The 19,961-nt window shown below is 49.7% G+C and overlaps 5 protein-coding genes across 5 annotated transcripts; 2 read left to right on the top strand and 3 right to left on the bottom strand.

Annotated features, from left to right (window-relative positions):
• Positions 1-24: 24 nt before the first annotated feature.
• Positions 25-3,417, top strand: ASPZODRAFT_159304 (hypothetical protein). The gene is made up of 6 exons (XM_022726397.1): positions 25-99; positions 170-286; positions 369-555; positions 612-1,821; positions 2,197-2,566; positions 2,654-3,417. Exons 1-6 carry the CDS (start codon positions 67-69, stop codon positions 3,254-3,256), a joined length of 2,520 nt encoding a protein of 839 aa, XP_022580857.1. The 5' UTR covers positions 25-66; the 3' UTR covers positions 3,257-3,417.
• Positions 3,418-3,568: 151 nt separating this feature from the next.
• Positions 3,569-8,749, bottom strand: ASPZODRAFT_159302 (hypothetical protein; the record flags this gene model as incomplete). Its single annotated transcript, XM_022726396.1, has 5 exons — positions 6,999-8,749; positions 6,881-6,928; positions 6,730-6,822; positions 5,522-5,824; positions 3,569-5,473 (listed from the first exon to the last, which is right to left on the bottom strand). The coding sequence occupies exons 1-5, from the start codon at positions 8,541-8,543 to the stop codon at positions 3,569-3,571; spliced, it is 3,894 nt and encodes a 1,297-aa protein (XP_022580856.1). The 5' UTR covers positions 8,544-8,749.
• A 2,153-nt stretch (positions 8,750-10,902) lies between these two features.
• ASPZODRAFT_66605 (hypothetical protein) lies at positions 10,903-12,229 on the bottom strand (the record flags this gene model as incomplete). The annotated part of the gene is made up of 3 exons (XM_022729388.1): positions 10,903-11,161; positions 11,239-11,914; positions 11,995-12,229. The coding sequence occupies 3 exons, from the start codon at positions 12,227-12,229 to the stop codon at positions 10,903-10,905; spliced, it is 1,170 nt and encodes a 389-aa protein (XP_022580855.1).
• An 854-nt stretch (positions 12,230-13,083) lies between these two features.
• Positions 13,084-16,809, top strand: ASPZODRAFT_132415 (hypothetical protein). Its single transcript, XM_022723015.1, has 5 exons — positions 13,084-13,228; positions 13,287-15,115; positions 15,169-16,083; positions 16,141-16,304; positions 16,359-16,809. The coding sequence occupies exons 1-5, from the start codon at positions 13,105-13,107 to the stop codon at positions 16,621-16,623; spliced, it is 3,297 nt and encodes a 1,098-aa protein (XP_022580854.1). The 5' UTR covers positions 13,084-13,104; the 3' UTR covers positions 16,624-16,809.
• A 280-nt stretch (positions 16,810-17,089) lies between these two features.
• ASPZODRAFT_65990 (hypothetical protein) lies at positions 17,090-19,133 on the bottom strand (the record flags this gene model as incomplete). The annotated part of the gene is made up of 3 exons (XM_022729342.1): positions 17,090-18,139; positions 18,251-18,811; positions 18,921-19,133. 3 exons carry the CDS (start codon positions 19,131-19,133, stop codon positions 17,090-17,092), a joined length of 1,824 nt encoding a protein of 607 aa, XP_022580853.1.
• Positions 19,134-19,961: the final 828 nt, after the last annotated feature.

The raw sequence follows: 19,961 nt of genomic DNA, 5'->3' as shown, positions 1-19,961 counted from the left end.
AAGCGCAGGAATCACCGTCTCGACGACAGCTTGCCCACTACGAGATTGGCCATTGCCACTGCCGCAATGTCCACTCCTCTTTCCTCCGAAGATGAAGATGTATAGCATATCTGTCATATTATTTTTGAAAACCAGCGAAATGAGAGGTACTGACAGATTTTCATCCTAGATCTTCGAGCGGCTGCAGAACCGCACCGACCAGAAGGTACTAGAGGAGCAGCAACAGGCTATCAATGAGCGTGTAAACGCTATATATCAAAAAGCACAGACGCGTCTTGGTGAATTGGTATGTTTTCATCATGTCCTAAGCTCAAGCCATTGATTGCACAAGTACATAGAGCTCCCGACTAACCGCACTATTTTGGTAGATTGACCAAAACTCTACTCTGCCATGCGCCATTTCGTCAGTCCAAGTCGTCGGTACCCCGCACACGTCAAGACGATTCTTGGAGCGGATATTTAATCCGCTGCTAGAGAGTCCAAAGGACAGGCCCTACACCCTCTCCGAAGTTCTGCAGGTAGTTTCGGCACGCGCGGACAAGCTCAACAGATTCGGTTGGTATACTCTTATTGCACGGAGTTTGACTGCATCGATTGCTGACGCTCACCAGACATTTTCCAGCAGCCAATTTCCATTTTCCTGGATCAAAAAACCGATGCTGATAGCTTGGGAAAATTAACCAACATCGATGTCTTCTTGACCGTTAAGGAAAAGTCTCGTGTTTTGTTGAAGACTGGAACTGACCTCGGCAATGCGGAGGGTTCGGCATACGGAAACCTTCTCTGGCGGAATGTCTTTGGCGGCGCAGAGACATTGAACCTAAATGCGTCATTGGGAACAAGGACAAGGTCGGCTTATCAGGCCGCCTTCGAATCACCGATTTTTAGTGACCCTGACTTCCGTGTGGAGTTTGGCGGAATTGGAAGTTCGACGCAGAAGCCATGGGCTAGCCATGAGGAAGTTCTTAAGGGTGCCTGGACGAAGTTGAGATGGCTCACTCAATCTGGTCAGCGCCACGAACTTGGCTACAATGGCTTTTGGCGACAGGTTACCAGCCTCTCTGAGAACGCCTCCCCTGCGGTCCGAGCCAGTGCGGGCGATAGCGTGAAAAGCAGTGTGTTCCACAGCTGGGTCAACGAGCAGAGGGACAACCCCCTTCTTCCTTCTCGCGGCTATTATGCCAAGCTCTTCAATGAGGTGGCTGGTTGGGGACCTTTGAGAGGAGACGTTTCGTTTTGGAAGTCCGAAATTGAAACCCAGGGAGCCGTGCCCATTCCAATTCCCGGTATCAAGGGTGACAGCGGTATCAGTTTGACTACTGCGTTCCGTGCCGGTATTCTCTACCCTCTTGGCCTTGGCTCTGACCCTAGACCCAAGCCCTCTCGCATCAATGATCGCTTCCTTCTTGGTGGACCTACAGATGTTCGCGGTTTCCGCCAGTGCGGCCTTGGTCCCCATGAAGGCTCTGACGCCCTTGGAGGTGACGTCTATGCTGCTGGAAGTGCCAACCTTCTCCTTCCTTTGCCGCGCGTCGGTGCTGATAAGCCCTTGCGACTGCAAGCTTTTATCAACGGTGGGCGCTTGCTACCCCTGCGCACTGCACAAAAGAGCACTCCAACCACGAGTGAAGAAGCCAAAGACGCTATGATCTCGACAGTTCGCGAGCTAGGAAGTGGCTTGCCAAGCGTCGCAGCTGGTTTAGGTCTCGTTTACGCTCACCCTGTGGCCAGATTTGAGCTGAACTTCTCTCTACCACTAGTGATCCGGAAGGGTGAGGAGAGCAGAAAGGGTCTACAACTGGGAATTGGAATCAGCTTTCTGTAGATACATGTATGAGTTTTATTCCATAGAGAAGCCTGTAGTTTGATCTGTTTTAATAAACAATAGCGTCTTTATCTCTATATAACCTATTTGTGGTGACTTGGTAAACGTTTGATAGCTTTAAGGCGGCAGCTCAAAGGCGGCAGCCTCTCACGCTAAACCCTATTTAGTAGGCAGCCCTTTACAGAGTACATTTGTCATGAAAGTCAACCTTGCTGTCCATCTCCAATAACCAAGTGAAAGAACATTCTTCTCTCTCAACCTTTTCTCCCACCTGAAACAATTAATAAACGCATATTAGACTCTCCTCTGAAAAAGGCTACCCTCATTACTGATTACAATTCTGTCACTCCATCTCGACTTCCACTCGTGAGGCCCCCCCACAATCCAACCTCTGGCCTCATGGCCCAATACTACCCGCCACAACAACAACCCTACGGGGGACATCCTTCTGCTCAAAACCTCCAATTCTTCCCGTCGTCTTACTCTTCCGTGTCTGGGCACACAACGCCCTCACAAGCTTCGTATGGTGGTTTCGGAGCCTCATCAAACCAACCCGCTCAGGCATACCCTGGAGCTGGATATGGCGGGTTCGGTTCCATGGCCGGAGGTGTGAGTGGACGGATGGGAGAACAAGGTGGGCTAAGAACAGGCTGGTTGGCCGCATTTGGGACGGAGGGATACGATGGGGAGCCGCCGCTCTTAGAAGAGTTGGGTGTCAACTTTGAGCATATCCGGACGAAGGTGGGTTAGGTTCTCTGGAGACGAAGCAACTAACGTGAGATTTTTTCTTTCTTTCGGGATTCAGCTGACTTCTTTTTCAATGGATAGACGTTAACAGTCTTGAATCCCTTTGCGCGGATCGACCAGCATCTCATGGACGACAGTGATCTGTATGGCGCTCTACTCTACATCGTTCTGTACGGCACCTTCCTTCTCCTCTCTGGCAAGGTGTTCTACGGATACATCTACGGGGTGGCGGTGTTCGGGACTGTTGCCCTCCATTTAATCCTCAGTCTGATGTCGCCCACCGTTGACCCCGGGTCTGGCCCCAATGCCGCAGACCCAAACAACTACCACCCGCACCACAAGCCCACCGTGTCCAATGCCTCGGGAGCAGACAATTTCTCGGCCACCCTGACGTTCCCCCGCTCGGCCAGCGTGCTCGGATACTGCTTCCTCCCGCTTGTCTTGACCAGTCTCGTCGGCATCCTGATCCCCATGGATACCCTGTTCGGGTATCTGGTGACGACTGCAGCCGTCGGCTGGTGCACGTACAGCTCCTCGGGCATGTTCTGCGCCGTCACCCAAATGCGCGGCATGCGTGGACTAGTCGCCTACCCACTGGCCTTGTTTTATGTCGTCTTTGGAATCATGGGCATCTTCTCGTCGAGAGGCAGCGGTTCACTGGCTGCAAAGACCGGCGCGGCCTGAAGCGTGCCTGACCCTGTTGAAAAAAAAAGAAAAGAAAAGAAAAGAGCTGTGGCTTATGGCTTGGGGTCTTGAATGGTGAATATCAATGGTTGGCACATGGGGCTCTGGCTAGGGCTATATAGACTTATCTATGAATTTGACGAAGCGAGCAGTTAGTTACTGTACCTACCAGATCAATCATCTTAAAGAAATATCTATTTAATAACTAGCACGATCATCAACACTACACATATCCTAAAAAAGTATATAAATAATGCATGGTTAGTATGGAATATATTGAGCCAAAATCTAGGAAGTCAGGTATCTATTGAGTTAAGATTGCATCGTCTCGCCCTTAGCAGGCGCCCAGTTAGCCAGCCAATCCCTCGCTCGATCTAAATCTCCGCTGCCCGCTTCGACGGCAGCAATGCACCATTCAACAGAGTATGCTTTCGGGCCTGCAACCTCGCTCTCTGAGGCGATCGTCTCGGCGAGAATCCGTCTCTGCTGGCTCGCCTGGTCTGTGCAAAGGTAAAATGGGGCAGTATTATTCGGCATCGTGTTACCGTCGTCTTGTTGAAAAGTGATAGCCTCAAGCAACGGACGTGTCCTGGCAAGGATATCCGCGGCACTCATCGTCTCTGCAGGTTGTTTGGTGGATTTCCTGTTTTGATTCCCGGTCTTGCAGTACTCGTTCTGACACCATGGTTTTCCGCACCCGGCCATCATCTGCGACAGATAGCGTCGCTCGATGCGGCGGCGAAGCGCTTTCCGTTCAGGATCATAGGTGTCGACGTATAGCGGGCCGAAACAGATGCTACAAAGACCGAGGGAGTCGTTGGAGGGGCTCGTGACGGTACGTGCGCAGTTCTGATTCACGCATACACGAGGCGGCGGCCGCGAGATGCGCTCGAGATTATGATGTCGAAGGTGTGTCTTCATCTCCCGCAGCCGGATGATCTTGCTGCACAGGTGACATTCTGTCGTTCGGCCACCGTCCACGAGTTCGTGCGGGGTCAGCCCGGAAAGCAGTACCTCCGGATCGTGCATGTCGGGGTCAAGCTCCCCCTTCTGTGGGACAGCGAGATGGCAGAACTGGCACAAGATGATCTTTCCCCGGCATGTTGTGGTACGGTGCCTGGCAAGACTGGGAAGACCCTGGCCATCGAATTCGCAATTCGGGCATTGGTACGACTTGTGGAAGATGGTATCATGCTTGTTCTTGCTCGCAAGGTCACTGCCGTAGAAGTCATCATGGGGACAGTGCCAGTGGTTTTCCCATTCCGGGGATCGTTTCTGAAATACGTTATCGCACATCGGGCAGTGGACGTTGTTCCGGAAACAGAAATTCTCATGGAGGACTAATGCTCGTTGAGGTACCCACTGTCGACAGTTCTTACATTGAACGTCGTCAGGGCCGTGGGAAGTTTGTTCGTCCTCTGCGTCGTGTTGGACGTCAGGGGAGCTGGTGACAACGCGCAGGTTGTATCGCAGGGAAGCAGACGGTGTAGTCTCAGGACCCAAGAATGCATGAACTGATATATATAAGGCTTCGGCTTCCTCCAGTTCTATATTCGTAGGCTCCAGTCTAATCTGTTTTGGCGAATTGCTCGAGATTGCCCCAAAGACATGCTCGTCAATCCTGGGTCGATTTCGCTGACGAGATGAAAACGGACTGACAAAAAGATCAATGTCACCTTCATTGCCTTCGATTGCTTCACATATGACGCTGATGACGGTTCCCTCTGTCCACTTCTCAAGCTCATAGTCAACATACTCTCCAGGTGTGACTTGACCCACGACATTCTCTCCGGGTGTGATGCGGCCACCCACGGAGCTCTGTCCTTTCAGCCCCTGGCGACGAGTTGAACTCTCAATATGTCGTTTCAAGGTCTCCCTCGCCTGCTCCTCCGTCAACGCCTCGATATCAACCTCCAGATCAGTGTCCACAACACAGATACCATCGCCGTCCGGATTGAGTTTGTCAACGAGAAATTTGAAGGACTCATTACGGTTACCAGGGATGCTTAGAACCTCGCCCCTGGTCAAGGTCGTAAAGTTTTCTCTCAGGTGCCGTTCAAGCAGTGCTTTCCAATCTTCTGGATCGTAGCCGGCTTCGAGAGGGCGGAGCCGGACAAAAGTCCCCTTGGGGAGCTGCTTGGCATGGACTGTAACATCTAAAGAAGATCGAGTCGTTGTCCCTGTTACTATGGGCATATCCGAGTCCATTATTTCATCCTGCAAATGTTGCGCCCCGTCGGCGATCTCTGCGGGGTACTTTTCAGCTTCGATCCCTAGCGCATCGCGCAGAAAGGGACTGAGACCGATCTCATTCTCTTCCGCAGAGAACTCTCGGATGCCGGCGTACACCACACGGTCATTCCGAGGGTTCACAATGCGGAAAGTAAGCGGGTGGGGGAGTTGCTGCTGTCGGTCCGATTGCTGATTACGGGCTGTCGCCTCCGCGGCAAAAGTGTGCGGATTGAACGGGTCAAAGCCACGAGTGTAAGCTTGAGGCCGGGAACGAGAAACCTCGCGCAAGGGCGCAGCTTGGAGGAGCTGTTCGAGGGCTGACTGGGGGAGAATGATCTTATCGCCAGGTAGCTTTGGTGTTCGCGACGGAGGAGAGACCACCAGGCGGGACGACCAGTTGAGAGAATCGTCAACCCTTGCCATATTGTGGGATGAAAGAAGGGTCTGAGAGAGCGATGGCAGAGACAGATCGGTCTTTGGTCATTTTAAACCTAGTGCTAGCCGATTTTCAAGCATGGTACTCCATAAGTGGTACGAAGAAGGCTATTCTTCTGGAAGCTACTGTGCATCTGTAAGCTGCTCCATAACTATTTTGTGGAGGGGCGTCTTTTGCCGCCTGCGGAAAGGCGATGGCAAAACGACGTATACCCAAAACATTCCGGAAATCGCTCATTAATGGTCATATACAGAGTGAGAATATTGTTTGGCATATTCGGTTATTATTAGAAAGCTGGTTTAGAACCCTATGAAGCTTCAAACTCCCATACTACTGTATTTTCTAGACCTATCGCCATCTCCTCGAGCCCCATTGCAAACAACTGATACAACCGTCTGATGTGACGATGTCTATTTTGTAGATAGCTCTATTCTTTACTGAACAAGGACATGTAGTATGTATAGGTGACTGAAGAGGAGAGAGGTATATTGATTCCCGAGATTCGTAATCTAGCTATGCTAGCTAATAAGTAGTTATATAGAGGGTATTAAAGATACTATTAAGCCGTAATGTATAAAGTAGTAGAGATCATCCCAGACTTATATGATAAGTCTATATTATATTGTCGTTGTCATATCGGGTCGTAAAAAAGCGTTATTTCCCAAGGGTGTGTGGTCTGGCATCAGACGCTCACATACCCCTCAAGCGGCGTCGGGTCGTGAAATTACAGTGCTCACACTATACTCGAAGTCAGCCTAAAGCTCATCTGCTCAAGAATTCTCCCAATAGTGAACGGCGAACTTACCATACTCGAGGAGCAACCGGAATTGTGTTCGGTACAATAATCACAATCACAACCATCACAGGTGCGTTGGCACTCGAACTTGCAGCTCGCACACTATAGCGATTCAATCAGTTATCTTGCATTGTTTGGAGTAGGTTAGGTGAGAACTTACTGTTGGCCCACAATACCAACAAGTCTTGCTAACACCCGGTTTGAGATTCTATTTCGATCGGTTAGATACGCATGACATCCATCGAATATATGTTTGTTTGTTTGTTTGGAACACTAACTTTACCATCTCCAGAGGGCGCAGTGCGGCCGACTCGAGCTTCAGGAGGCATCTTGACCACGGTTTGATGGGCAGTGAGATTCACGGTGTTTCTTTCGGGCCGAGGCAGGCAAACTGAACAAAACCACTTGTTGCAGCGTTGGCACCAGCGATCCGTGAGACAGTCTGCACAGCGGGCGACCAAGACCGGATGTTCACTGACAGACAGGGTCGGGAGCTTCGCGGCGGCAATTGTGGAAGAGTGCATAGGCGGAGGGTTAAGGAGAGGGAATTGTTCATCTGGAGACTGTCCCCTGATAGCGGGCCCCTCCGGTGAGCTGTGACATTGATCGCAGCCCTTGGGGCCAAGGGCAATGGTTGCAATGGCCGGGGGTAAAAGGTGGCCGCCTTCCCCTGCTCGAAAATCTTCATCGGTCATAGAAGCGTAGCGCTCAGCGTCATGTCGCGGCCCGCGACAAAGCACAGCATCGAAAGCAATTATACCTTCACATTTTTGGATGGTTTCAGCCCATCCATCTTCGATCGAGCGCTTGAAAACCTTGCCAGTGGGTCGGTACCATTGGTTCTGTGGAAGATCGAAAAAGTTCTCGCGGGACTCTTCCCTCGGTTGACTCTTACTGATCGACACTCGGCCGGCACATCGAGAGGCGCTAACCCGTGAATCCCACCAATCCCTATATCTGGTGCGTGTTGTGCCACAAACGACATTGATGGGAGAAAAATGATAGATGCCCTTCACACGCGGTGTTCCCTTGGGCCGGTCTGGCCGGACCGCAAGTTGGAGAACTTGCATGAGCTTGTGCTCATCTAGGTTGAGACATTCCCGAATAGAGAGAATGGACACGTTGAAACGATTTGACAAGATAATCTCAGCAACCAGACTTGCGGGAACCGAGAGACCATCCAGAATCAGAGTACGGACATCCTGCAGGATCGATCTTCGCCCCAGATCAGTGAAGATGTTCCTCAAGGGTTGTGCGCATATATCTTCGTCTGAGGATCGGTTCATGGACCACCGTAGGCCACCGGAGTGTACAGAACTGGTGTTGGGCAGCCGGGCACCTCGGCATCGAGTCAAATCGAGATGGCGGAACACGTAAGGCGTCTCCAAGATAACAGAGCGGAGATAGCGCGACGTTGAGGCAAGCTTCAGCAGCGAGGCCACAGACAGATACGGTGCCATGCGGTCGAGAATCAAGTTGTTCGAGAGCACATCTACCAGCGTGGCCCGCCTAGAAGGGACAGCAGTCACCGTGCAAACGGATTCCAGCCCCAGCAACTGCTCGTTACCCGGGAAGTCGGGCTGCACTTCCCGAACCACCGTCACGAGGCCCAAGTCCTTCGGTGTCAATTGACGGGCACCGTAGAACTCAGGAGACTGTTGCATGAGGCTCTGTCGGTATGCCGCCATTGCCCCCACGGTTATCTCCTCCCCCATCAGCACTATCGGGCTAGCAATCGGCCGGATCTCGTGAAGGGCATCGCGAGCCCTGACAAGCTCGGTCTCGAGCAGGTCGATCGTCGTGGGCTGAAGAACGGTCGACATGGTTTCTTGTCGACACAAAACCGACGGGTATAGGATTAAATAGTTGAACTAGGTTATAGATTGTTAATGTACCGTCGAGGTGTGATGTAGAAGAAACGAAGGGCAGCTGCTGGCTACTTAAAGAGCAGCATCTAGGCTAGGTAGGTAGGTTAGTAGTGACAATGGCAGGAAACACGGCAGGGAAACACGGCCGTAATCGACCAGCGACCTCCCCCTCTCGGAGACGCAAGAATGCCCTGCTTCTTTTGGAGTAGTGAGCGGGTGGGCACTGCCAAAAAAAAAAGCAAAAAAAGAAAGCAAAAAACAGCACTGAGCACACTGAAAAGTTGCCGAGTGGATACAGATACCATAATTACCCATGCCCACTGCCCACCGTGGGCGCGCGATAAGCGGCGACTAGAACAAAGTGGAGTACTGCCCAGCCAGGCACGGAAGGGCCAAAAGGAGCAGGTCCGGGGTATCCGTCCGAAACGGGCGGGCTTGGAGGGCAGAGCGAGAGCATGCCAGTTCAGCACATGCGATTGGACAAAACAGAGGCCCTGCTGTGCTACCCTGGGGACAGACTACAGAGGATCTGCTCACCGGGACCCATTTTCTATCATTCAGCCATTTAGTCATTATTTGCTTGGCTGGCACTACGCGAACCCCCTCCCTCCCTCACTGGCGAAAGGAAGAGGTGGCAACTTGGGTCTGATGCAACATTAACTCATCATAGGTGATTTAAATAATCAGGCATGGGATAGGTCGTCTTCCCTACTACATACTACATGGAAGCAGACTGGATGGGTTCTCCGCCAGCGACAAGACTCGGAGAAGATGGGAATGGAACCCAGGGCCGAGTGACCCCACCCCAACGCCGAGATCCTGGTACGATCGGCTGGTCACGCGCCGGCAGTGAAGTTCCACCCAGAAAGTCGAGCCACGTCAACCGCGCCTTCTGTGGGATATGCCGATCCAGTTGAGCTGAATTATGTAGTAGTAGTACGGAGTATGCTGAAGTTTAGATACCTAAGACATTGAGGCTCTCTTACAGCAGAGTCGCAGACTATATGGAGTAAATATGGGGTCTGCAACCCAATAATTATGCTATAGTTAACTACTATCGAGGACGACGAACACGCGTGACGCGTCGTACCAGAGTCACCTGATCAGTCGCGTCAACCACACCAGCTAGTACTACACCGAGCACCGCATGAGACCATATCATCTTGGACGGAGTCTACGGACTCGAATACGGAGTACTCTACTCCGTACCCCGTACTCCGTCCTCACTCCGTTTTGATCTTCTTGGCAATATCCGTCTTACCACCATCAAGATTCACATCTTTTGAGTAATTGCTAGTGCACAGATGCCCTGTCGACCCTCACAGTCTTGGCTGCTTACCCCTTCCAGCGCATGTCTTCAGCCAAGAACCAGTGCGATGGACTATCAGCGGCAGATCTACTGACCATTTCTCTTATGATGGTAACATATACAGCTCTACTCATCCTTGAACTCCATGCCAATGCATATACTATGTAGTATACAACCCACCTCATCAGAGATCGACGTGTGGCTATCAAGGTAAATTGGCTGGGCATCACCATGGCCGCAGTGGCATTGCAAACTATATAGGTTGCTAGTTCACCTACAAACCAAAATAGTCTTGAATACTAGCATGTTTTGTCTGAAACCCAATAGGAGATCTTTCTTGGCAGAAGACTCCTTCCTTGACAACGCTGTACGGACTACCAACTACGACATACGGAGGAGTAGTTAGCTATTATTTGAACCCATTATCAGATTCTAACCAACAGTGGGTCTAGATTGTGTGGTAGTTAAAGTGGACGGACCACTTCTGCCTAAGGTAATGTGTATTCTAACAATACCATGTGGTGGTCATAGATTGCTATGATCAATGTACTCCGTACTATTTTACATTCAAGTCAAAACCAAGCTCTTACAGTAAAATCAATTGATCTATTGGGATTGGAAATATGCACAATTGCGTTGGTCTGCAAGTCAAGTAGTACAGAGGACTGTAGAAGTTCATATTGGGTACTCCGTACTCTGTAGATCCTTATGTCTCCTTGAATTTATGCCTCTATAAATAATGGGTCTGTTTCTTTGTACCTATGTAGAACTCAAAAATTTGCTATGAGTAGGTTAAATCTATTCGAGAACATCTCTCAATGTAACCGGTGGTAGGATAGGCAAAAGTAACTGCATACCTATCCTAATAACAGAGGTAGGCTTTTCACCTATTGTAAGACAATGATCATTAGTCAATCCGCTTAGATCTCGCCATATCCCATAGAATTGAGCATGGTGCAGAGATGAGAATATTTATGGTACATGTTGTCCGTACATTCCCTCTCCTTACTTCCAGAGCTTTCCAAGCGCCACTTCCTTGTCATCATGCTTGTTGAGGATCTTGGCAGTTGCCAAGTCGAAATCCTCCTGGGTTACGTGTACACGTCGTTCACGAAGAGCATACATGCCTGCCTCCGTGCACACACCCTTGAGCTCAGCACCAGAACAACCGTTCATCTTCTCCGCGATCTTAGTTAGGTTGATGCCTCGAGTCAAGTTCATTGAACGCGAGTGAATTCGGAGAATGTCCGCTCGTGCTTCCACCCTGTTTAAAAAAAAAAAAAAAGGTTAGTGTATGTTTCCGTGCGATGAGAGGGTTTTTTTTAGTGCTGGGGGCCTTACGATGGCGGGGGGAATTCGATCTTCCTATCAATGCGGCCAGGTCGCAGCAAAGCAGGGTCAAGAATATCGAGTCGGTTTGTGGCCATGATGATTTTGATATTTTGTGTAGGCTCAAAGCCGTCAAGTTGGTTGAGCAATTCCAACATAGTACGTTGGACTTCCGAATCACCGGAGCCAGCCGAATCTATTCGGCTAGACCCGATACTGTCGATCTCGTCCATGAAGATAATGCTCGGTGCATGTTCTCGGGCCATGACGAATAGCTCACGCACCATCCGGCTACCCTCACCAATGTACTTCTGTACTAACTCCGATCCACTGACCCGGATGAAACGTGTATCGGTGTGGTGAGCGACTGCCCGTGCAAGCAGTGTCTTTCCAGTACCAGGCGGGCCGTATAAGAGCACACCCTTTGGTTGTGCGATACCCAAAGACTCGAAAAGCTCAGGGTGCTTGAGACCGAGCTCGATCACTTCTTTGATTTCCTTTATTTGCTGATCCAGACCACCGATCATGTCGTACGTGCTGTCGGGGACCTTCTCGACCATCATAAGCGAGACAAGGGGGTCAACAGAGGATGGCAGCATCTTCTCAAGTTTGTAAGAGTCAGAGAGTAGAGCGACACGCTTTCCAACTGTAAGCTTCGCGATGTCAACATCATCCGCAATATCGACCACTATATGCGCAAAGCAGGTCAGCAAGCCATCTCTAACGGTTTCTCTTGGATGGCATAGAAAATATATATTCAAAACTAACCATATTTCCCTTCCGGATGAACCTTGACAAGGACCTTCTTGGTGCTCATGACCTTCACTACCTCACCAACATACGAGCCAGGTTGTTGTAGCAGACCCAACTCCTCTCTCAGCAGGCGGACCCTGGAGTTGTAATCATTTCTCTGTGCTTCCAGTCTTCGAAGAACTGCTTGGCCCTGGATGATCTCGAGCTTCATGCTCTCGATCTTATTGCGATAGTAGTTATCAAGGGCCATGGTGAAACGAAAGCAAGCAAATGCTTTCTAAAGCCGTGGTCGTTAACGTTCGTGGGGGAGGGGAAAGGAAAACTCGTTGTAGGCAACTCGAGAGCGGTAACTATACCTCCTTTATGTGTAAAGTGCAGTCAGATAATGGAGAAGAATCAGACCCGGAATACTGAGGAAAGGAAGCTGTTGGCGGCCGGTGGAAGCTATCGTCGGACAACAGTGCAAGCGCCAAGGAAAGCCACAAGGTGCATCGGTTTCTGCCTAAGGCTCAGAGCTGTGGCGGTGCAATATCTAGAGAAGATGAGTAATCCTACTGACGACACCAATAAGGTGGACAACAAAAGCCATTATTATTTGTCTAGTACAAAAGCAGAAGCTACAAAGGTTCGGTTAGCTTACAGGTGGTTTATTCAGCGCTGGCCCGGTCATCAGGTTCAAAAGTCGGCCTTTGGGTGTAAGAGCTCAGGCCCGCCAGGCAGCTAGCTCTCCACCTCCATTTCAGAGACATCGCCCTCATTGTTTTTTTGCTACTATCACAAGGTCTTGAAGACCCTGGGACATTTACATACCACGAGCCTCAGCTGAGGGCGAAAAATGCCTTAAAGATCATATGATTAATTGAAGACTCCACCAACACTAGCTTTTCTGCCTTCATTTTCTTTTGTTGTTGTCTTGATCTCCCCCCCCCCCCCCGCGCGCCTCCATTTCCCCTTCCGAGTCCAAGCTTCTGAATTCCTCCTTTTCGCAAGCAGTTGCGCTATGTTATGTTGTTTCAAGCCTGTTAATATATTCAAGCGCTTTGGGTGTGCAGGTCACGTCTGAAGAGTATTTGGCCTTTATCGGTTGAATAACCTAATCCGTCTTGATTCTGCGACATAGTAGCAATGGCAGACACGCAAGACCCAATAGACCCTACAGAATCCGCAAGTCAACCAACTCGTGAGGCTGAGACGCCGCGGACTGGAACTCGTCCAAAAAAGCCCAGCGTGTCAGGCGGGAGGAGCTACGGTTCGGTCTTCCCTCCCTCAACTTATCTTGATTGCGATTGCTTCTAACTCGAACGAAGGGACTATGGAAGGTTCCGACCCATTGGGATTGGATATACGCGATGACGGTGTCCAAGCCGAACAATCCGTTCGGACACAATCCTCCCTTTCACCGTCTATAGCACCTCTCCAGCTAGATAAGCCAAGAAAGCCCTCCGTGTCGCGACGTATGTCTTCGAAACGAACAGTACCCCATAGAGGACAAGAGTTTTCCACCGACGATGATGTTCGCGAAGTCGAGGAGGATATCGCGATGCAACAGGCAGTAATTCCTCAGCCATCTCCGAGGATGCGTCCGCTTAGGACCCAGAGCTCAACCATAAGGCGTCGGACGAATGCCCGTCCAAGTGCGCTTCCTCTTCCCGAGGCAGAGGAGCCTGATCTTGAAGACGAAGACTTGACGGAACCTCGAGCGGAGTCATCAGGTGCAAATTCAAGTCCCGACCAACCTGAAGACAGTACAGATCACCGAGAAGATGATGAGACAAGCGACGCGGAAAGCTTCACCCTCAAGGATAGACAACAAGCTATAAATGAAACCCATCCATTCGGTATCAGAATATGGAAGCCTGCATTGTACAAGAAGAGTCGCTCTGTTGAGAAGACTGCAGAGGGAGATATCCATTCATCACCAGGAGGGCGGGTTAGCAATGTTTTGTTCGTGATGAACCTGCTGTGGTCTCTATTCTTCGGCTGGTGGCTTTCTCTTGCAGCCCTATTCGGTGCAGTCGCCTGTTTTTTATTTGCATTCTCAGCTAGTGCCCGAGCATATGGAAGGGTCTTCTTGGATCTTTCCTGGTATCTCTTCTATCCTTTCGGGTCATTTGTTCGACTAGAAACAGATGAACACTATGCGGATGAAGATGAAGGCGAGGGACGCAGCATTAGTGAATATGAGCAGTGGCAAAATGGGGATCTCGAGCATGGCAGGCTCTTCTTCGGGCCTCGTCGTGATCGTTCTCTGGTCGGGAGACGACGGAATAGCCTGGATTCGACCGGCGAGCGAGACAGCCTTCTTGGCCGCACCCAGCGAGGGCAACATCAGGACAGCTCATTCCATCCGTCCAAACGACGTCTCTTCGGGCGCGGCGAATGGACGCTAGGCCGTGTCGTGTTCTTTATATTTTTCTATTTTCTGGTTGGTCCGACGATGCTGCTGGCGTCACTCATCTGCTGGATGCTTGTCTTCTGGATTCCAATGGGCCGTGTGACAATAATCCTCTTCAATCATCTCCGACGTCACCCTTTGGCTTTGTCATTTCATTCTGACATGGCATATCCTAGACTCCCTTCAAGTTCCTCATCCTCGATTCTTCTGTGTACCTACCGCGCTGCTGGTCTGCGGTATTGGAAGTATACCATCGATGGAACGAACATCTTCTTCATCAATCTTCTCGGTGTCGTTCTATTTGTCATCTTTGACTACTTCCTCCTGAGTCAAAGCTTACATATCGAGACCTGGGTTACTCACCCGGGCCTAATATTCACCCTTGCTCTCTTCTCAATCATCCCCCTTGCTTACTTCATCGGACAGGCTGTTGCATCGATTTCTGCTCAGTCATCCATGGGTCTGGGGGCCGCGATTAACGCATTCTTCTCGACCATAGTTGAGGTCTACCTGTACTGTGTTGCTCTTACGGAAGGCAAGTCACAACTGGTGGAAGGCAGTATCATCGGCAGCATCTTCGCCGGCATTCTTTTCCTCCCTGGACTATCCATGTGTTTCGGCGCAATCAAGCGCAAGACACAGAGATTCAATGTAAAGTCTGCAGGTGTAACTTCGACTATGCTCTTGTTTTCTATAATTGCTGCATTCAGTCCCACGTTGTTTTATCAGGTTTATGGCAGTGTAGGTTAACACTCTTTGAAGAAATGTTGTACATCACTGACTTTGTTTCACAGCATGAACTGAACTGTCGATCCTGCACTGGACCTGCTGACTCTACTTTACGGGACTGCCGCCGTTGCTATTTCTCCCAGACCCCGGCGATCAATGATGATTTTTTCGAGAAAGCTGTCAAACCATACTCCTGGTTTGCTGCAGTCTTCTTGTTCCTTTCTTACGTAATCGGTCTATGGTTTACTCTTCGGACCCATGCGGCACTTATTTGGGCCACTGAAGCGGAGGAAAAGCGGGCTGCGCACTTTGTCCACGAATCTGCTGCCTATGAACCTAGATACTACCTGTTCCCAAATGGGCCGCAGGGTTCTGGCCATAGGAGCTCGATCCGTGATTCTCAGCTATATAAGCGTATTCTGGGACAATCCTTGGAGCAAGTCGGCCTATCAGAACATGCCACGGAGGATGCCTGGGATCAAACAGAAGTCGGGCCAGCATTTGATAACTCGATGCCTCATGTTGTTCCCCCGCGAAGCGGAAATGATTACGTGAAGTCAGCTTTATCCGGAAAAGAAAATGAGAGTCTTGTGCGCCGTGTTACTGAAGTGGCAGCAACGGCGGCTGCGGTTGCTGCTCGGGATGTAGCACGCTCAAGAAAGCTGGCTGTTCAACAGTCTACAGGACGCCAGGGTAGCAAGGATACCCCTGACCTGACAAAATCCATTGTCGATGACAATGATGAGGTTGGAATCTCTCCTGAGCATGGTGGCGCGGCTGCAAGCGGCGGCGGCCATGATGCACCAAATTGGAGCAAAGCCAAGAGCTCTATCATCCTTCTTACGGCGACAGTATTCTACGCAATTATTGCTGAAATTCTTGTTAATACTGTGGATGTTGTCTTGGAAAGTGTTGATATCGAGGAGAAGTTTCTCGGTATTACCCTTTTCGCCTTGGTTCCAAACACTACTGAATTCCTGGTAAGAATGATTTTTTTTTATGAATTATGTGACCGAGTCTGACATTTCCAACACCAGAATGCCATATCCTTCGCAATGAACGGCAATATTGCTTTGTCCATGGAAATCGGGTCTGCCTACGCCTTGCAGGTCTGCCTACTGCAGATTCCCGCCCTCGTTCTCTTTAGTGCTCTATACGGTCGTAATTTCGACCCGACAGAACTCGTCAATCATTCATTCAAGTAAGCTCCGTCACCGCCTTGATCACTACAACACTGATCTAACTCTTCTTTTAGTTTGATTTTCCCTCAGTGGGATATGATCGCTGTGATTCTCTGTGTTTTCCTCCTGTCATATGTCTACGGAGAAGGCAAGAGCAATTATTTTAAGGGTTCGATTCTTGTCCTAACGTACCTCGTTGTGGTGATCGGCTTCTATCTCGCCGGATACAGCAACATGGACACAATGGGTGTGGATCGTTTTGATACCCTGGCTATAGGACCTACTAAACCCGAGACCTTCTATACCGTTGGACGGTCAACTTCGGGTTTTGCTTATTGATTTCTTCTCTTTTGTCTTCTTTTTTGAACCTTCCTTTTGCATTTATACAATTATTGACCTTTGATGGACAGACACCCCTCTTACAGTTAATTTTTGTTTTCTCTGGAGCAGTTCTTTTGCACATCATGTCATATCTAGCAGTTTCAGATAAATAGTTTATCAAATTTTGTTCTCCTTATTATACCAGGTACCTTGTTTCTTCCTGGTCGACTTGTAGGCTGAAGAAACAAAAGACTCAGGCCTTGTTCTAGAATGTAGTAGGGCCTAGAACCGAACCCTCTAAGAAAGTAAGACTTATGAATAGTGCCCATCCAAATTCCTTGGTCATTAAAATAAAAGAAACTATCTTCTTCTGGATTACTACTTTTATACCTCTTACATTAGCAAGACTAATGAATCCATTGGAACATGTAAAGTGAAATACCAGTTGCATGTTCCAATCAAGATAAAATCTTCGGGTTTATTATTACCATGTACCCACAGCTTGATCTACTAGCGATCGATATTTTTGTTGGTTGTAGCATTGCTCCAAGAAAACATCGTACTTGACCTTGAGAAGAGCAAGCTCCTTCTTGTTTTCTGAGGGGACGATCTTCTTTCCAGGCTTGCTCATACGATCCATAATGTCCCAGAGATCCTCGGTTTTCCCCTGGCTATCAGCACTGGCAGCCTTGGCACCCAACATCGCTGCGCCGTGACAAACAGCAGCATGGACGTAGCGCGGGATGAGCACGGGCATCTCACAGGCAGATGCAATGAGCTTGACGAGGATATCGTTCTGACATTGGGAGCCAGACATAAAGATCGAGGTGATTTCATGGCCGGCATCGTTCATTGTCTTGACAATCTGCTTAGTTTGCAGGGCGATGAATTCGAGCGTTGCATAATAGTAAAGAGCCAAGCCATCAACAGACTTGTCGCTGGAGAGACCAATGGCAGAACCTTTCATGTTTGGATCAGCAATCGGAGAGCGATTGCCCCAGAGGTCACCGTAAAAGAAGAAGTGGCGTCCCAGATAAGAGATGGTCGGCGCCTGCTGCTCTAAGGCCATCTCCTTGAGATGCTCGTTCAGGTAGTCATAGATGTTGGTGTGGTATGACTCGGCGACTGAGGTAGCTTGGTTGAAAGCGGGATGGGTCTCAATGACATGTTTCAAGAGCTCTCCCGTTGCAGATTGGCCTCCCTCGGCCATCCAATATCCAGGCAAGATGGTGTCACGGTAGGGACCCCACACTCCTGGTACAAAGACCGGGCCTGGTGACATGGCAAGATGGCAAGTCGATGTTCCAGCGACAGCGGCCAATCGTGTAAATGCCTGAGACTTGTCGTTTTTGGCAACCTCGCTGCTGAGCTGATCAGGAGCCAGCTGAACCTTGGCGCCCACAGTACCGATCCAGCCTGCATATGCATCAATGACGCCGCTTCCGATAGCGATTCCAGCGGGTAGTCCAAGCTCAGAAGCTGCTTTCTCGCAGAGGGTGCCCACTAATTCGCCAGCACTGAGGTAGTCGCCATTCTGCTCAAGGACAAGGCATTAGTAAATATAAGGTTCAAACACATCAATTAATCCGGGTCAAGGTAGAATATAATAAGGGGAAGAGAAGAAGGAACAGATGAAACGGCTCACCACCCCGTCGACACCGCCCATTCGCTTGAATCCGTCGTCCACTAAATCTTTCAAGCCAATCTCTTCAAGAAAGTCTTCCTGCCAGCCTTTGACGCTTCCATCAACACCGACTGGGACGTATGCTTGTTTACAAACAACACTGCAGAAGCTCCGTTTCTCGTTACCAGTTGCAATGTGGGTTAGGGCATCAGCCAAATCGTAGAACTTGCAATCATCGAACACCTCCTTGGGCATGTTGTTCTTGAGCCACAAAACCTTGGGGATTTCCATCTCGATGGACATCTTGCCGCCCACGTAACGGAGTAAGTTGTGATTGGTTGAATTAATCTTCTCCGTCTCATCAACAGGGCGATGATCGAGCCACAGTATCACATTGCGATCGGTGTCAAAATGAGGGCCAGTGACGGAGACAGGTTCATCAGTTTCTGAAGAGAACACGGCAAGCGAGCAAGTGGCATCAAATCCAATTCCTTTCACGGTGGAGGGGTCGATATTGTGTTGGCTGATGGCACGCTGGACAGAAATGCAGATACAGCGCCAGATATCACTTGTGGATTGTTCCTAAAAATAAGACGTCAGCCAATGACTTATCCTGGATGGTAGAAGTTTCCAAGTGTTAAGAGCAGTGTAAGGTTAGGTAGACTCTCGGGCCGTGATGGTGATCGCGTACATAGTATCCAGTCTGCGGCTGCCACAAGCCAATGTTCTCAGAGGCCAATCCAACAATATCACCTTTCTCATCAATGATGCAGGCACGAGCACTGCCAGTGCCGACGTCAATACCAATATAGTGATTCATATGGACTAGAATCTCGTTCCGCGGGTCCTGCGAGGCTTGGCGAGACGCCTGGCGAGATGGGCGGCGATAAGGTATGGAGGTCATACTGGCTGTGTGAACTCGAATGGTCTCTTTCCTCCAAGGTGTGGTCGGACTATCAAGAAGGGTCGCGGGTTGCAGTCAGGAGGAGGTTACAAACAAAATTAAGATGACTAGGTATCGTTAATAAGCTCCGGAGGCTTCAATGGATATCAAGTATCTCTGAAAAAGTGTAAGAAGGCAAGTGGAGAATCAGTGTCTCAGAAACTAAATGTTTCGAGCCTTTTGTACTTTCGCTAGCACCTTCGCTAGAAAATCCCACATGCCTCGAGGTAGCGTGGATCCTGATTGACGTTAAATCTGCTTCAAGAAGAGAGGTCAAGAATCGACGCTCCGGATCACAGCTCCACTTTCCATTCCCAATCACCAGCTGACCAGATACTAAGTACCAAGTAGTGACTGCATAGTACATCCTCCGTAGTACCTACGGAGCACTGAAGCAGGGAGCAGGGCTACGTGGACGAAGTGCGGAACACCGATAGCCAAAGCTCACCAGTGGGGTAAAAGGTGGCGAGCTCCCACGAACAGTTAACTATGTGATGTAATGGCTCTTGCGAGAATCCCCCGCCTGGATAAATCCCTTTATATTGTGGAACATATGCCAAAGTACCAGGTCCCAACCATGCCCTGAATCGGTGCAATAGACACAATGTTATCTTATACTCGATGGGTTTAGACAGCTTAAAGGGGTCTATAGTAGGTTCTGCCCCAACTTAAGAAGAGGGGCCGCCTGTCACATTACGTAGGTAGGTATAACTCAAGATCTGAATGGTAAATACCTGGAGGTACTTACCGTACTGGTACGGGGCCTAGTACTCCGTACGTACCAGCCGT

This window comes from Penicilliopsis zonata (genome assembly GCF_001890105.1).
Source record: "Penicilliopsis zonata CBS 506.65 unplaced genomic scaffold ASPZOscaffold_7, whole genome shotgun sequence".
Classification (NCBI taxonomy): Eukaryota; Fungi; Ascomycota; class Eurotiomycetes; order Eurotiales; family Aspergillaceae; genus Penicilliopsis; species Penicilliopsis zonata.
The sequence above is the reverse complement of the archived record's forward strand: the minus strand, read 5'-3'. Positions and strand labels throughout refer to the sequence as shown.

Coding starts and splice junctions, on each gene's coding strand:
- ASPZODRAFT_132415 (XM_022723015.1), top strand. CDS start 13,105: ATGGCAGACACGCAAGACCCAATAGACCCTACAGAATCCGCAAGTCAA. Junction 13,229..13,286: donor GTCAGGCGGGAGGAGCTACG/GTTCGGTCTTCC, acceptor ACTCGAACGAAG/GGACTATGGAAGGTTCCGAC. Junction 16,305..16,358: donor CTCGTCAATCATTCATTCAA/GTAAGCTCCGTC, acceptor CTCTTCTTTTAG/TTTGATTTTCCCTCAGTGGG.
- ASPZODRAFT_159304 (XM_022726397.1), top strand. CDS start 67: ATGTCCACTCCTCTTTCCTCCGAAGATGAAGAT. Junction 556..611: donor GGACAAGCTCAACAGATTCG/GTTGGTATACTC, acceptor GACGCTCACCAG/ACATTTTCCAGCAGCCAATT. Junction 2,567..2,653: donor TTGAGCATATCCGGACGAAG/GTGGGTTAGGTT, acceptor TTCAATGGATAG/ACGTTAACAGTCTTGAATCC.